General features: G+C 40.5%; 2 protein-coding genes across 7 annotated transcripts in view; one reads left to right on the top strand and one right to left on the bottom strand.

The window, feature by feature from the left end:
- Positions 1–16,396, bottom strand: part of camta1b (calmodulin binding transcription activator 1b) — a 76,605-nt gene that overhangs the window by 56,437 nt on the left and 3,772 nt on the right. Inside the window, exons 2-5 of one of the 6 annotated variants that reach the window (XM_025059899.1) lie at positions 12,569–12,665; positions 11,038–11,151; positions 3,571–4,067; positions 644–739 (exon numbers count right to left, since the gene is read on the bottom strand). In XM_025059899.1, the coding sequence (XP_024915667.1) occupies positions 644–739; positions 3,571–3,595 (121 nt within the window). In that variant the 5' untranslated portion in view covers positions 3,596–4,067; positions 11,038–11,151; positions 12,569–12,665. Of the gene's footprint in view, positions 1–643; positions 740–3,570; positions 4,068–7,271; positions 7,823–10,374; positions 10,453–11,037; positions 11,152–12,568; positions 12,666–12,876; positions 12,976–16,396 lie in introns of those variants that run through there. The other 5 variants (XM_025059896.1, XM_017036678.2, XM_025059898.1 and 2 more) reach the window with 5 other exon arrangements.
- dnajc11b (DnaJ (Hsp40) homolog, subfamily C, member 11b) lies at positions 6,647–16,317 on the top strand. Its single transcript, XM_008320218.3, has 16 exons — positions 6,647–6,821; positions 10,022–10,151; positions 10,234–10,307; positions 10,427–10,528; positions 10,862–10,990; positions 11,106–11,228; positions 11,608–11,681; positions 11,757–11,946; positions 12,083–12,168; positions 12,649–12,765; positions 12,852–13,007; positions 13,237–13,306; positions 13,503–13,560; positions 14,390–14,532; positions 15,311–15,440; positions 16,166–16,317. The coding sequence occupies exons 1-16, from the start codon at positions 6,747–6,749 to the stop codon at positions 16,189–16,191; spliced, it is 1,683 nt and encodes a 560-aa protein (XP_008318440.1). The 5' UTR covers positions 6,647–6,746; the 3' UTR covers positions 16,192–16,317.

The raw sequence follows: 16,396 nt of genomic DNA, 5'->3' as shown, positions 1-16,396 counted from the left end.
GGAATCAATAACCAATCAAAGCAATCATTGCCTTTATAGTCCCACAAAACACAGCACGGCAATCACACACAACCACACACAACTGCACACATTAGCGACCGTGTTCTGGTGACCTCAGATTACACACTCCATCTCACTTCTAGTTTAACTAGGCTTATTGAGGATTATAGATACATAATGCCATGTGTACTGATTTGGTTTGACACTACTGATAGTCAAAATAAGCCCTGCCTTATTGTGTGTGTGTGTGCATGTGTGTGTACGTGTGTGTGTGTGTGCGCCTTCACTTGTGCTGTACTGACACGCATGAATAAACATGATGTGTAACAAAGCTGAATTGGAATGATGTCTCAGCAGAGAGTCACAGATTGAGTTGGTTCCTCCTGTGTGTGTATGTGGGTGCGCGTGTAGTGTGTGTGTGTTCAAGTGTAAATGTTAGTGTGATCTGTTACACAGCAGATGAGAAGTAGACCCCAGTTCCTGCATCACATCATTCTGCCAGAGGGCTTTTATTCTTGCCCAGAGTCACCCTGTGCCACAGACACATACGTGAACGTAGCCTAGCACTAAAACACACGTACCCACAAATACACAGAACCTGCGTGCATGTAAACAAAACAAAGAGTATTAGTGTGCATCTTACTGTTGGCGTCAGCGTCGTCACTCTTGGGAGGGGTGTGTCCTGTGTAGCCAACGGCAATCCTGACAGTTCGTTCTGGATTTCTTATCTTCTTCAGTCCTACAGAAATAAAGGGGAAAAACAAACCAGGAGACAGAGACATATTTAGTAGATGCTCCAGACGTTTGTTAGGCTGGCAGTCATCATCACACCTTGTTCTTCCTCCTCCCCCTCTAAAGCCTAAAAATAAAACTCCATGTCATATGCATGTAGGCTGATCCATTTTCTCATCCACTAACTTGCATCCATTGTGTCCCCTTGATCGATTGGCCACAGCAGATACACTGCCTCCATGTGTGTGACTAACTTGTACCCTGCTTTAGTTTCTCTTCTCTTCTCTCATCATTTCTCTGTTTCCCTGACCACTGTTGCTATGATACAAAGTAGACCAACCAGTGCAGAGGGAGATGGTCTTCCAGGCTATATGGTGGATATTGTTCTCATGCCCACTGGTGTGCTCTGCTGACTGGCGCCACGCACATCTGCCAGGGCATGAAAAGAGCGGATGGCTGAGTTTGACTCCTGCCCTCGTTGCCGAGATTGATTTGGCTTTTTGTTCAGCGTGGCTCGTAAATTATTACATCCATGCTACGCGTAACAAAACAAAATGTGAGCTGCAAAGGTTTTGTGGTTGCTGTTTGCACATGTATGTGCAGCTACAGTGGCGTATGGTCAGAGGCTGGTTTTATATTCATGTGCTACAACGCCTGATGATCCGCCTGTGGGCCTTCGCTCTCATCTACAGTTCTCGTCTTTTCACGCAATGGGACTCTCAACCCACGGATTTCTCTTTGCCTCTGGCCACACACTGCACGCTTGCCTGCACGTGTGCGTATGCATGTGTGCGTGTCTGGTTTTAAGCGTTGTTCAATTCGAAAATGTGCCTGATGTTGTAGAAAGCGTGTCTGATGTTGTGAGTCAAAACCTACAGTAAAGTTAAGTCTGGGAGTCAGAGTTTGAGTGAATTATTCTTTCTGATAATCAAATCTCCAGAACAACAGGTAATACATCAGGTAATGGAAATGCATCTGTGTGCTGACACACGTGAGAAAGTTGCTAATCACATATGCACCGTTATCCTGCGACAAAACATTACCTTTGTCACTCATTCAACTTTGATGCATTAAACACAATTATGAATGTTTTATTTCTAAATTCTCTCTTCAAATAAAGATAACAAATCTATTCAGAACGAGATTTATAACTTTTATTATTATTATTATTATTATTGATGTTATTGTTATTATTAACATAACAGTCATGAGTATTTCTATTAAGCAAGTTTGTTTTTCAAATAATATTAATAAATATTTTCGTCCAGAAACTCCTAGCCACTTGCAAAAGTTAAATAATAAAAAAGTAAATACAAGCAGATGAACCCACTTTGATACAGTGGTTCATTAAAGAATTATTATGGTATAATTATCTGTTTTTTTTTCCTATATTCTTTTAATAAATTTCTACGTACTCTACCATTAATGGGCCACTGCTGTCGCTGAACAATTCAACCAATGTTGGAAAAGAAGTCCAAAAATTACCCAATAGAGAAATGTTGCTCAGCATCCCTCCCTAGTGGACAGATGCTTAATCTCTCCCTCTAATCTCTGGTTTGACTTTGACAAAGAGATGAAAGAAAAGTCCAATAATGAAACTAATGTCCACAACAATTCTTCAGAGCTCTTTGTCATCTGTTCTATGTCTCATCCACAACAGCGAGTCAGATGCTGTGTTTATCGGAGCGATAAGCTTCTCTAGGCAATTTCACCCTCTGTGACATCAACTCACCGCTTTACAGCAAGAAAATGAAAATGATTACCAAGACTGGAGCAGGACCGGGGAATGTTTATGAACTAATGTCAGACACAGAGTGAAGAATTGAGCCTCAATTAACCCATGATCTGAGCACGAGATAATATTACCATGGTGATTCTGGCCATGCCTTAAATAATTCATGAAGGAATGAATGAATAACAATCTGAATGAAATGGTGGCTGCTGTGACTGTTTGTGTATGTGTGGTAATAATGACTGACCCCAAGAGTTTGGTTGGGGGAGTAAAGGAGAGAGAGAGAGAGAGAAAAAAATGTAAACTACCTTCCTACATGCTATGACCTAAAACTGACACACATACAGTCCTCAGTCTGAATGCAGCTGATTCTCACCTTCAGTGCCTTAGCAACCATATAGGCTCATCACCAAATGATCACACGCGCAGACACACACACACACACACACACACACAGGATTGTTACTAAATACTTACACATACAATACTTGGTGTGATTTTGTTTGGTATCGCGATTTTAAAATCAAAGATTCACGTGTGTGTGTGTTATGCGCCTAATAAAGAGAAAAACCGAGACGCAGATGAACCCGCACACACACACAAACAGACGGAGAAGCGCGTACACATCTGAAAGCATCTAAATTCCTTCAGCGTGAACCACTCTCATCCCGTCTCTCTAATCATCATCATCACCATCGTCTCCATCATCATCATCGTCCCTTCCTTTGGTGCTTCAAAACAGTCACAAACCAGCTTAGAAGGGGGCAAACATTTGGATGTTAACAAACACACACACACACACAAAACTAAAGCTGTCTCACTGACAGACCACCGACGGGACAACTCTCTCCCCCTGCCTCCTGTCATTTATTTGCTGTCGGTGATCCGAGCTTCGCACAGTCGCTGCTGGTTCAGCACCAGCGTTCGTCCGTGTTTTCGGGACGGGGCTGTAGGAGAGGGGAAAGCCCCGCCGCCGCGATGCCACTGTCTCTTCTTCCTCAGCTCTGTTTCCATCCTTCAGTCGCTACGTCTGACTCCCGTACAGCCATACTCTGCCTTCTCTAATAAGTAATAACAATAAAACAACGGTTATTTCTCTCCCTTACCTTCCGGCTTGTCTTCGGCAGCCATTTCCCCTCCACCGTGCGCCTCATCCCTCCTCCTCCTCTTCCTCCTCCTCCTCCTCCTCGACTCGACCTAGTGGTGGTGGTGGAGGTGGTGCTGATGGTGGTGGTGAGGGGAGAGGGGCGAGCCTGGCAGGCGCGTGCACAGAGAGGACAGCTCAAGGAGGGGGGCGGGGCAAAGAGGATGGGGCCCGGGGTGGACGAGCCTGCCAGCTCCTGCGACACGATTGGTCCAAGCGTAGAGGACTGACAGCGGGGATCCGTGATGGCGACTCGTGGAATTCTCTCAAAACCTCCTCTCATCCACCCCGCTCTAATCTTCGCCACGTTCACGCGCATACTTCCCTCTTCTCTTTTTCGCTCTCTCTCTCTACCCACGTCACACGACGACGTCTGTATTTGAGGACACCTTGACAGCCTCATCATCATCATCATCATCAGCATCACAGTGATGCTCACCATCCTCTGCGCCCCCAACCCTGAAAAATACACAAAAAAGTAGGTCTAAACAGTCGACATTACACATGCCCCAAAAACCCATTCTTGTCAGGACACAGTCCTGTTCAGTTTGGACACACTTAGCAGAGACTTCAACAGATTTCATCCATATCCACATTAACGGCAGGATTAACCAGCTCTATGGGGTTGTACAGCGACTCTGAGAATCTGCCTGTTTCACATTTTTCCTTTTCTTTTGCATGTAGACAGGACATTTCTGTAATTCTGGTAATAATGAACCCAAAGAGAAAGGTGTATTCCTTTGTGGACAGTTGAATAGTTCTCATATTTGTCGTTTAAATACCAAAGGTTCTATTACATTAAAAAAAAAAGTCCAGTGTCCTTTGCGTACATTTGCAACATACAGAGGACGACTATAAGTCAACAAAGCCAACATATGGACTTTATATATATAGGTTTTTATGTATATTTTAATTACTTTTGAGAAAAGGGGTGAGGGTATATGCTTTTTTTTAAAAAAAAAACTTTTTAAACTAAAACCGACTTTTAATCCAAACATGAACCATAACCTCTGAAGTGACTAAACATACACAGCATCCACTTAAACACTCATCACATGTAAACCCAGCAAAGCAGAAAGTTAGAAACGCTGCCGTGTAAAAGGTCGCGTCCCGCTATAAATTATAAACACTCCCCTTAAATTTAATGAAGAGAAGAAGCGCCTGAAAGAGGGTTTTTTTAGTCGAGCGTGGGCTGGCAGGAGCTGTCACTCGACGTGGTGCTGAAACTGGCGGTGCTGGAGGGACAGCTCCACACGCGCCTACTCTAACTGGCTGTTCACTCTCACCACAGGCTTTCTTTAGCCGTGTCATTGAAATGATGAGTAAAACATAGGATAAAATCCCTACAATCCTCCCCACCCCCCAACACCGTCACCACTACACCCCCCCAGCCAAAACCGACCTTGTTGTTGCCTTTCTTTTGACTCCATCAGGAAACCACTGAATCCTTGTTTCCCTACGGTAAGTTAACTTTCAAACGATCCCATATCCTCATCGAGAGGCTAATTATAATTCTACAGGATAACACACTAAGTACTTCTTAAGACTGGGCCTAAGCTGGGACCATTATGTTCTTGATTCAAGTCCACACTGTCACTCTGTGCCTCAGGGTAGAAATATCGCCTTTACACCAAAGCCTTACGATTGACAGTGACAAGCCACTCTGCAGACACGCTGCTTTACTGAAAATACGTGATTTAAGTACGTGTCTATCCTCAGCCAGACTCAGTGTTCCCGAGTGGAAAAAGGTATTTTTCAAATTAGTTTAAGTAATGACTCAACAATTAGAATTTTAAACTACATACTGCTATCAATAGTTCTACATTTTAATAGCATTATTGTTATAATAATAATAATAATTATAATAGTTGTAGTAGTAGTCGCATCAAACCCCAAAAGTAAAAACCCACTGAATTGTGCTGTATTTGTTGTGTTATGTTAAGATATTGTATTTTGGTTTTGATTATGCAGCAGACAACACCAATATTGGATTTTCTAATGCTTGCTTGTGTTCATTGTCTTCCTTACTTTGTGTTGTGGTAGTTTCAGCAGCTGCTACAAAGACTATGTGGGTGTTGATATCCAATCTGGCCAGGAGTTGAACAACAGATACATCTAATTGTTTTTCCATCAAGTTTCTCACCGTGTGACTATTTTCCTTTAACTGGAGATGCCCCCACTTCTGGTACAAAGTAAGGTCAAACACATACTGTTGAGAAGTGTTGTCACGGCTATGACAAAAAAGGAATTTAATAATTAAAATGACAATACACTAATGGTGTATTATCTTGCACAACTGCATCAAAGATTGAAGACATGAGATAAGACTAAATTACCAGATAGGTCATCTAAACAACAGCCCCACTGTGGGGCAGCAATCACAAATTGGCAATAAAGTTATGTAACCACTAAATGGCGGACACTTCAGAGGTTCACCATTTCAAACATAGTTTTTAAGTGTGTCATTATAACATCTGATGGGCATTGAATATTACATAGGTTGGATTGGGATGCATTGTGTCCTCATTAGGAAAATGAAAGTGTAATTTTGCATTGAGCTGATATATATATTCAATATGCACAAAAAATGGTAGTGGACATTAAATGTGTGTGCCTATCAGGACTGTGTGCAGTCAAGAACTATGTCTGATTCTGCTGCATCATAAAAATAGGGCAATGTTGACCAGAAACAGTTGAGCAGTTAAGAATGTTAACTATTTAGTTTGTTAACAATTTAAAAAGGAGCATGTGTAAGTTTAAATAATAGGAGACTAAATGTGATCAGTTTCAAAAAGGTTAAAGTCAGATTAACAGAATTAGGTTATTCTGTGACCAAATAAAAGCCCTTTTAGTTGACCTTATATCCTCGTATTTTAAATGTAAAACAAAGTTTTCCGAATAATAGTTACTTTGTTTAAAAAACCAAAAACATTAGTTACCTTCTCGCTTTGCGTTACATGAAAAATAATGTAAATTTGAAAAAGAAAAGAAAAACACTGACAACACATGCAATGTCCGGTCTCTCTCAAGGCTCAAACTTCACCGACAGGGGGCGAGAGAACAGCTAGTATCACACAGCCTTGACCAATGAGCTTCCAGGACACTCGCAGTGTGGGCGGTACCTAAGCCAGCGTCAACATGGCGGCGTCCTTAGACGATGATTTTGAGCTGAACAACCAGGACTATTACTCTCTTCTTAACGTCAGAAAAGAGGTACGAATTTTATTTGCGTTTAATAGATAGATTTGTTTCTAAATAAATCTTGACGTGTTTGACTGCGTTCTTAAGCTTCAATCTAGCGCGTTGCATGATAGAGGTCTTCTCCATCACTCCCACCAACCACAGAGGGTGAGACCTCTGCTTTTCCTTGAAGGGAGTCTCTCTCTTTTTTTTAAAAAAAAAGTCCTTTGCATAAAGACAGGGCGAGCAGTTCACTTAAAAAAGACAGCGGTCTAGTTACGTTGTCAATTCTTTAACAACAAAAAATGCATTTTCATTCATCGCAGGCTGTAAGGAAGCCGGGATCCTGACACATTTGATCGTTCATCACAGGAATGTCAAAGACGAATTATACGAAACAACATTCACAAAGGGGTTCCAGTGACCGTGTATTAAATACAGTGCATGAAGGTGTTCAGTTAAAAATTAACCACAAAATCTTACCACAACACTCCCAGTCAATTAATGGGCAACAGAAAAAAAAGTGTTTTCTTCATCATCACTACTACTAATACTTTTTTTTAGTACTACTCCATACTAATTAGGTGGGGTGTAGTAATGCAACGCAATTGATTGCAGCTGGTATTAAGTGCTCTGCACTTAATACCAGCTGAAATCCATTGGATAAGGAAGGAATAGGGAGGTCCGGTAACAGGAGGAAACTATTGTTGTAAGTCAGAAATGGAAAAATTGTCACCGTTTGTAGTTGGTCTTCCTGTATGAATTCTGTATGTTTTAAACAAAAAATAAATTTGAACTTTGTTAAGCCAACACTTGGGAAATTGTTGTGTTAACAGCATATCTGCTGCTACAGTCTGCCCCATGGAGGCGCCACATACTGTATATGTTTCTGCTGTGATTTGAACCCAGAACTGTCTGAGTGTAAGGCAGATGTGCAAACAGACATAACCACTGCACTATGGAACAACTTCCCAATTATCCTGTGTAGGATGTTTTCAGGTACTATGTACATCATGAACTTCCAGTACTGCAGTTTCTTTCTACAGTCCAAAACATGCAAAACAACTGTATGCTGTTGTGGCCCGATGATGGCTGGGATTAGGATTATAAAATTATAAATATAATAAATTAATAAATGTTTAAATAATATTAAAATTCATATGAGCTGGGCATGTTTAAACTTGTAGCTTTTGAATTTTTGTTTCGACATTGTTGGAGATACAGACAACGGTGCGCTATTACAGAGGCCGACAAAGGGAACATTAGCTGTAATTATCTACTTGTTCAGACAAGTCAGAGGAGCAATTCATTACATCCAATGGGCAGTAGCAGGTTTTTATTAAACAATATTGTTGTACTTGCACAACCAGCTCATGAACCAGAGCATTCAAATCAAGATCATCACACTTTTGCAGGGCGAGCTATCTGCCCTTTGTTTATAAAGAGTAAGTGATGATTAGTATATTCAGGTAACCATGAAGTGACGTTTTTAATGGAGAAAAACATCGACCAATTCTGAGAGTATTCTGTAGTACTGCAGTTGGAAGACTATTTTTAGGGGAATGCATTTATTTACAAAAGCCGGGTCTAAGTGCAATAAAGCAGACACATAGAATTTCCAAGTGCAAGTAGTTATTGGATTTCTTCTTTAGAAATTAGATTGAAAAACTGGAGTGCGTTATGAAAGCGTTTTAGAAGCTATATATATATNNNNTATAAATATATATATATATATATATATATCTATATATATATATATATATATATATATAATCTGAGGTCTATTTATTAGGTTAATCATACTGGAGAGACAGCTGGAATGAGTGCAGTATCAATCATGTGTAATAAGACATTCAAGAGATGATGCACTGATGGTACAGCAAATAATATTAGATGAAAAATTTACTGCAAGTCCAGATCGCTCTTTCTATGTCTGATGCCAGAACATTGAGTATCTAGAGTACTCTAATTGATATCAGTCAGAGTTATGTTGCCTTCAGCATCGGTAGTATAAAATTCCCAGTCAGGCCAACAGAGACAGGTCAGCACTCCTCGCTATCCTTTTAAAAACACATGAATAGAACAGACTAGCAAGTGTGCGTCATTGCTTTATTGATTGTAGAGCAGCTGCTCCTGAAATATCATCCCAGTTGGCAAATGGACAATGGAGCCGCGCAGCGCTGGAGTGTTTTCCCTTGTTTGTGCATGAAAAAGACCAATTCAGGCTCGATACATTTAATGTTTAGCATTACATGCTTTCATGCTAAGATGGTCAAAATTGTAAAACATTTTAAGAACTTTTGATAAAAATAATTCGTAAATAAGGCTACTTAATAGAACATCTCCAAGAACCTGATTAAGAAATTAAGCTGTTAATACTAACCAATTATGAATCAAGTGGAGGCCAGTATTTTCAGCATAAAGCCGGTGGATTTGACCAATATTTGACAGAGCTGCGTTTGGACTGAGGATTTTGACTCAGGATTGATAATCCTCAGTCCACTGTCAAATATGAAAAATTGATGATTTCAACCCGTGGCCTTTTGGTTAAAGGGTTGAGCTTGTTATTAGAGGATTCAGGTTCAAAACCCAACTTGGCAGGTTGTGGTTTGTGGTTTGCTTCTGAGTCATCACTTCTCAGGAATATGTTGATGGGTTAAGTGAGGACAAGTTTCATTGGATGTGTGTTTTTATATGTACTACAACAACATGTGTGAGTAGTCTGTAAAATGCTGAAAATGATATCTGTCAAAGTAGGGATAGAATTTAACATTTACATCTTCTTTATTTGGATTATTTTTATTCTGTTTTTCATTCTACTTCAGTTATTTTTCTATTCAGGTTATATTGTTGTTTTTTTCTATTTCTCAAATATTTACTTTTTTTCCACTTTTACCTTTTACTTTCTTTTTGTAATGGTTTTTTAAGGGCAACACTAGCAACTTGATGCTTTAATGCAGCACCGTTGTGTTCTCAGCACTAGTCTTGGTCTACTACACGTTAATTATTCCCCTGCAGTTTTGACAATCAAAAAAGGAATAAGCAATAATTGTTTCCTGCATCACATCTTTGACAGTAGGTCTGTCTGTTTACGCAGGCCCAAACAGTTTAAAATCCTTTTGCACAACAGTCAATCAATTAATCACAGAAGCACACGCCACATTAATCAGTAATGAAAATAATTGCTGGGTGCACTCCTCCTGGAGTGAAAGCTGTCCCATCTGTAATTACAGGCTACATTAGAGGAGCTCAAGGCGTCGTATCGGAGGCTGTGCATGCTCTATCACCCTGACAAACATCGAAATCCAGAGCTGAAAGGACAAGCTGAGAAGCTTTTCAACCAGGTGCGACAGGCGTATGAAGGTAACTGAAACCTGAATCACTCACTTCAACATTTAAACTATGATTTAGAGAAAAGAAAAACACTTCCTTCTCTCACCCTAAGTGCTCACTGACGCTCACTCCAGAGCCATCTACGACATCTTTGGGAAGAAAGGGCTGGAGGTAGAAGGCTGGGAGGTGTGTGTGTGTAGTATGTCTTTTTGTTTGTCACATTAAGTGGTTTTTGTCACTACATTATACTCACAGTGGTAATGAATTTTCATCAACAATTATATGGCGGTAATGATTCTGTGTAGGTGGTGGAGAGAAAGAGGACTCCGGCAGAAATCCGGGAGGAGTATGAGAGGCTGCAGAGAGAGAGAGAAGAGAGGAGACTGCACCAGAGAACAAACCCAAAGGTTTGTCAGTCAAAACTGTATCATTATCCCTTGTCAACAGTGCTGCACTTGTTTGGCTCCTACTTTTGTGCTAGTATAAGTCAAAACACATTTCAAACTTCATTTCAGTATTCTTTAAAATCAACTGGAATCTTGTATTACATACTTATAACAGAATCCCACAGTACTCATGTTTCTACCACAGGCATACATTAAAGCCACACTAATGTCTGCATTTAATAACAACTAAGACCTATTTGTGGGCATGCATTTTGAGATGTCTGCTATCATTTAGTTTCCTTCTTTATTCAGTTTATTTTATTTTATCTCTCTCTTACACGCTTACATTTTCAGGGTATTATCAGTGTTGGTGTGGATGCAACCGACCTCTTCGACCGCTACGATGAAGACTTTGAGGAGATGCCAGGAGGAGGTTTTCCTCATATTGAAATCAGTAAAATGCACATCTCTCAGTCTATCGAGGTGCAACTCAGTCAAAAATCTTCTTTCTAATAACTCACTGTACATACCTTGACTTTGCTGAATGTTATGTCGCCTTTTATTATCTGACAAGTGTTTTTATGTTCTCTTTCTTTAGGCTCCTTTGACAAACTCTGACACAGCTGTGCTCTCCGGTTCACTCTCTACACAAAATGGAGAAGGACAAGGCAGCATTAACGTCACTTTACGAAGGGTTACCTCAGCCCGGGGCTGGGGAGAGGTACTCAAGAAGACTTAAACCTTATCTGCTAATACTCTGGTTTTTGAATGTATAAATATTTATACTACAGAGAGTACAGCGCCCCTCTAGATGTTACGTGGTGAATGAGTGTTGAAAACACGGTACTGCTACTAATGTTTGTATATTAGATAAAATATCCTAGAATCTACACTGAGTGAGCACGGACATGCTCTTGAGGCAGAGAGCTAGTGAACACCAGAGAGAGAGAGAGAGAGAGAGAGATACTTCTCATTCTATGGAGGCAGACAAATAGAAATGCAGAGAAACTTTGCCTCATCAGTTGTGGTGACATTTTACTGAAATTAATGATGCCTTATTGAGGAACATTTCAAATGTGTGCGTTTATGCATGACTGCAGGTGGAGTTTGAGGCAGGAGACATACTGGGACCACTCTTTGGAGTAAAGGTGTTTCGAAACATCACTTCAAGATGGTAAGGCCCATGTTTTTGTATAATTTTCTTAATTCTGATCTCCTCTATCATCTCTATCATTGTTCCCCTGTACAGTTTTGTCACTGGACAGTGCGGTGTGCAGTTCTCCCCTCGAGGTGTGCGTCGCACTTGCTCTTTGATAGCAGCACGGCAGCTGGACCAGCACACCATGGGCTACCTCAAGTGGCGCGGGGGTCGTAGCAGTGCCATGACCACCAGTCTGGTCCGAGACACTGACAGCAGCCACTTTTCTCTATCTTTACAGGTACTCACATTAAGTACACATACTCACATACACATCTCTACTTTTTATCTGAATGGTAAACAAAGGTACATCTAAAAACGCTGATTTTTTAAAATCAAAAATTATTAAATTGTTTTTTTTTTCTCATGAACTCCAGCTGGGTGTCCCTAACTCTTACCTAATGATGAGTTATGCCTTCAAGTTCCAGGATGAAGACAAGACCAGAGTGAGAGGCTCTGTAAAGTATGTTTCTATTGAATTTTCAGATCAAGTTCAAAGTGAGAATGTTTTGTAATGTTTTGTTTGGCCTGGTATTATAGACTCCTTAAGACACCCCAGAATTAATAATATCAATGAAAGTAAAAACCAAAACTGGTTACCTGTTATTATCAGAAGTGTTCTACATTTTTTTGAAATCTGAAATGAATGTTATAACTATGATCTAAAAAATCTAGACATCATTCAAGGCTGCAGTAGGGAAACATTACTAGTAGCTGCACAGAATCATTATAACAGAAACAAAACATTTACTGTGGTTAAATAATAGGAGAAACATAATTTACTTTAAAAAATGCCATTAGACACACACATTTGAGCCCTAAACATTTTTAATCCAGTTGTAATGACTTTATAAATTACTCACTCCAACTCAGACCGTGTTATTGTCTTCAGTAATTGCTTGACTCCGTCTCTTCTGTTGTCTTCCTCTCGGTCCTGTTTCAGAACAGGCTGGTTTGGCACTGTGATAGAATACGGAGCAGAGAGGAAGATTAGCAGGCACAGTGTCATGTCCGCCACCGTCAGTGTCGGCGTCCCACAGGGAGTCACCCTCAAGCTCAAGTACTGTCCGACCCAAAATAAGATCTGATGTTCTAACCTGTGATGTTCTAACGCATGTTCATGTTTTCACTGGTGCGTCCATGCAGACTGGAGCGTGCCAGTCAAACCTACCTGTTCCCAGTTCACCTGACAGATCAGCTGTTGCCCAGTGCTGTTTTCTATGCCACTGTTGGACCCCTGCTGGTCTACATGGCTGTCCACAGACTGATCGTCCTCCCATATACACAAGCACAAAAGAAGCAGTGAGTACAGATCTTTCCCCAGCGTATCAGTAGGACATACTGTAGTAGTAGGGAATTTACTTTCCAAAGTTAACAGTGACTTAAAATGTCCTTCTTTTTACCCCCTAATGGAGGAAGACACAGAACTTTTAATCTGTTAGTGTAAAAACTATAGGAGGTTTGTTCATGTCTCTAATGAATCCTTGCAGGGGAATTGTTGACGTCTGTTTCCTCTGTATCTGCGTTTTAGAGAACTGGAGCTGCAGAAGAAGAGCTCCGAAGTAGACATTGCCAAGAAGAAGCAGGAGGCAGAGTCTGCTGTGAGCACTCAGACACTCACACGCAAAAACACAATTATTCATTGTTGTGTGCGTGCGTGGAAGCGCGTCTGTGTTTGTGGATCGTTGTGTGCTCTCCTCAGCTTGTCTGAAAACCTCTCTCCTCCTTGTATTCTATTTCATCCATCCTCCTCCTCCTCCATCACCTCCCCCTCTTTCTCCCTTGGCTCCTCTGTAGGTTGTGCTGATGCAGGAGTCTGTGAGGAGAATCATGGAAGCTGAAGAATCCAAGATGGGTGAGAGAAGACACACACACACACACACCTGCACGCACACATTACACCAGAGTAAGAGACTAAGACTGTTTTTCATTTACAGTCAGTAAGAACTTGGTAAAAATCCAAATATGTAATTTAAACACATTTCTCTTAGTCACTGTCACTGTATTATAAATTATATGGTAGCTGGCAGTTCTTTTAGGTTTGACTGCCATCATCTCCATCATCCCAGTAGCTGGCAGTTCTTTTAGGCTTGGTTTGACTGCCATCATCTCCATCATCCACTCTGAAGTGTTTACATGGGTCATCGTTGCCCTGCACAGAGCACCAGAGTACACACTCAAATAAATGAAAACTGTGGCATCAGCCTGATGGATTTCATGTTACAGTCATTTTAAAAGAACATGTGAATATTTAATGACACACCTGGTACTTTTAAAATACAAATTAGAGCAGTACTTTTGTTTTGTGTTTTCACTGCTGTAGAGGGAGTTTCCACATATATTAATTTCAATGCACCCTAGAAAAGCTGAAAGGATGTAAAAAAAAAAAGAAAATATTTTTCTTGCCTTCAGGCAATAAGAAAATTTCAACATGACACTTCTTAACTAACTTTTCTCAGTAGACAGACAGAAAATACTAGAAACTGAAAAATACCAAGGTCAAAACAAAAAGAGTTACTAAATATTAAACCAAAAATTGCCTCAACATTATCATGCTCTGAGCATTTTAATACAAGTTGAAGCAGACCCTGAACAGTCAAGTTTGCAAAGACATCAGAAAGGGTTTAAATGTCAATGATTGAACAAACATGTCATGAGTTGTTCATCTGTGTCTCACTTACTAGGCCTGATCATTCTGAATGCCTGGTATGGAAAGTTTGTGTCCGACGTAAGTCAGAAGAAGGAGAAAGCAAGAGTGGTCGATGTCACTGTTCCGCTTCAGTGCCTGGTCAAAGACTCCAAGCTCATCCTTACTGAAGCCTCTAAGGTATGTTCAGCAGTCACTTCAACAGCAACCAATCACGGTCAACAATCAAACTCAGTGCATTGAGGCATAAAAACAGTCAAGAAAAGTTTCTCTCAAGTTAAAAGTGAGATTCAGAAAGAAAGAAAAGTGATTTAGGTCACTCTAAAATTGGTGTAGATGTTGGTGCCAGACTGGCTGGGCTGAGTATTTCAAAAACTGCTGATGTGCTGGAATTTTCACACACAACAGTCTCTGGGGTTTACAGAGATTTTTCTGAAAAAGAAAAAATATCCAGTGAGCAGCAGGTTCTCTGGGCAACAATGTCTTGCTGATGCCAGATGCTAGAGCAGAAAGATTACAGGGCTCGTACAGGTGCTTAAAATCATTCAAAGTACTTCATAAAAAACATTCTGGTTAGATTTTGTGTTCCTGGGAATTGGAGATTTCTCTTTTTTAACAAAACTGGCAGTCTGGTTGAAATTTTTTTTTGGTGAGGAACATCCAGTATATCAAAGCTGCTCAGAAGTGCTTCACATGCCCAAAGGTCTACCAGAACTTGTCATCACTGGCTTCAGATGATTTTTAAAAAAACCAACAGGAACTCCAAAAAACAAACTATTAAAACAAAGGTTTTAATCAATGCCTCAGCGTAGTGTAACAGCAGCAGGATTTCCTCTCAGCTACTTCTGTTGATATAGTGTGCCCATAAAGTAGTCAGCAAACTAAAGTGTTCACATTAGCAGTTTTTGTGTTTTTGCTTATCTCCACATTTGCATAACAATGGTTTCTCTGTGTGCAGGGTGGGTTGCCCGGCTTCTATGACCCCTGTGTAGGAGAGGAAAAGAGTCTTAAAATACTCTACCAGTTCAGAGGTGTGATGCACCAGGTCATCTCTGCAGACACTGAGCCTCTACGGATACCTAAGCAATGTGAGTGCATAATCACACACACCGAGTCCGAATGGCCCAGTAGTGGAAGTTTCTGATATGGACAACGTGGGAAATTATGTCCCAGGGTCTGACTCCTCATCTGGGGCCTCATTTATCATGTGCACATAATTGTGCGTAATGATTGCATATGAACATTCTCAGGCAAAGTTTGGAATTTATCAACTTGTGCTTGAAACATGTAAACTCAAGCACAGCTCTGACCATAAGTACACACAAATCTAGTGGTAAAACTGTGCAACTACAAACAGAACCCATTAAAGAAGACACCTAAACTTCACATGTTCCCTGTTTCTTACTACTAATTTCTGCAGTTCCAGTTCTTTAAAACTACAATTGATCGGGGGGAGGGGAGAGGTTCAGAAAGTGTCTTTGAAAGTAAAAAATACAACAATATACAAGCATCTGTATAGCTGTACAATTATCTACAGTGTAATAGCAGTAATGACATATAGAACAAACAGTACCAACAGTACCAGAATGCAACAATAGCGACAATGACTGGCAGTTGTACACACGTGTAGCCTCATGTGTCTTGTACATATGAGTTCGCTAGAGAAAAAAACAAAGGCAAAATAAAATGAATCAATGCCATTAATATTTGCATGTTAATTGAAAAAAAGAAGAAGAATACAGTGCAGTAGGATATCAATAAGGTTTTGTGAACATGTATTTCCTATTTCTTATTGTTATCTTTCTCTTTTCAGCACACAGACTAGAGGCTGGGTCTTAGGAGTTCACCTCTGTTAAGGAACCTCTGGGCAAGTGCACAGAAGACACTTTGTGTGAAGAATACCATAATCAGAGAAGAAGAAAAAAAATCTCAATTCTCTTCTACGGCTCTTTTTTATCCTAGTATGGGGGGGGGGGGGGGGGGATCAACTTCTCCTGCTGCTCACCCTCCAAAGAATTATAACGCTGGTGCCGTAGAACAGAGG

This window comes from Cynoglossus semilaevis, chromosome 11 (assembly GCF_000523025.1).
Source record: "Cynoglossus semilaevis isolate Cse_v1.0 chromosome 11, Cse_v1.0, whole genome shotgun sequence".
NCBI classification, from domain to species: domain Eukaryota; kingdom Metazoa; phylum Chordata; class Actinopteri; order Pleuronectiformes; family Cynoglossidae; genus Cynoglossus; species Cynoglossus semilaevis.
This window is presented reverse-complemented; position numbering and strand designations above follow the sequence as displayed.

Excerpts from the sequence above, each read along its gene's own strand:
- dnajc11b (XM_008320218.3), top strand. The coding sequence starts at position 6,747 with ATGGCGGCGTCCTTAGACGATGATTTTGAGCTGAACAACCAGGACTAT. Across the intron at positions 10,152-10,233 it reads GGTGCGACAGGCGTATGAAG|TGCTCACTGACGCTCACTCC; the intron begins GTAACTGAAACC and ends TCTCACCCTAAG. Across the intron at positions 13,008-13,236 it reads ACACAAGCACAAAAGAAGCA|AGAACTGGAGCTGCAGAAGA; the intron begins GTGAGTACAGAT and ends TCTGCGTTTTAG.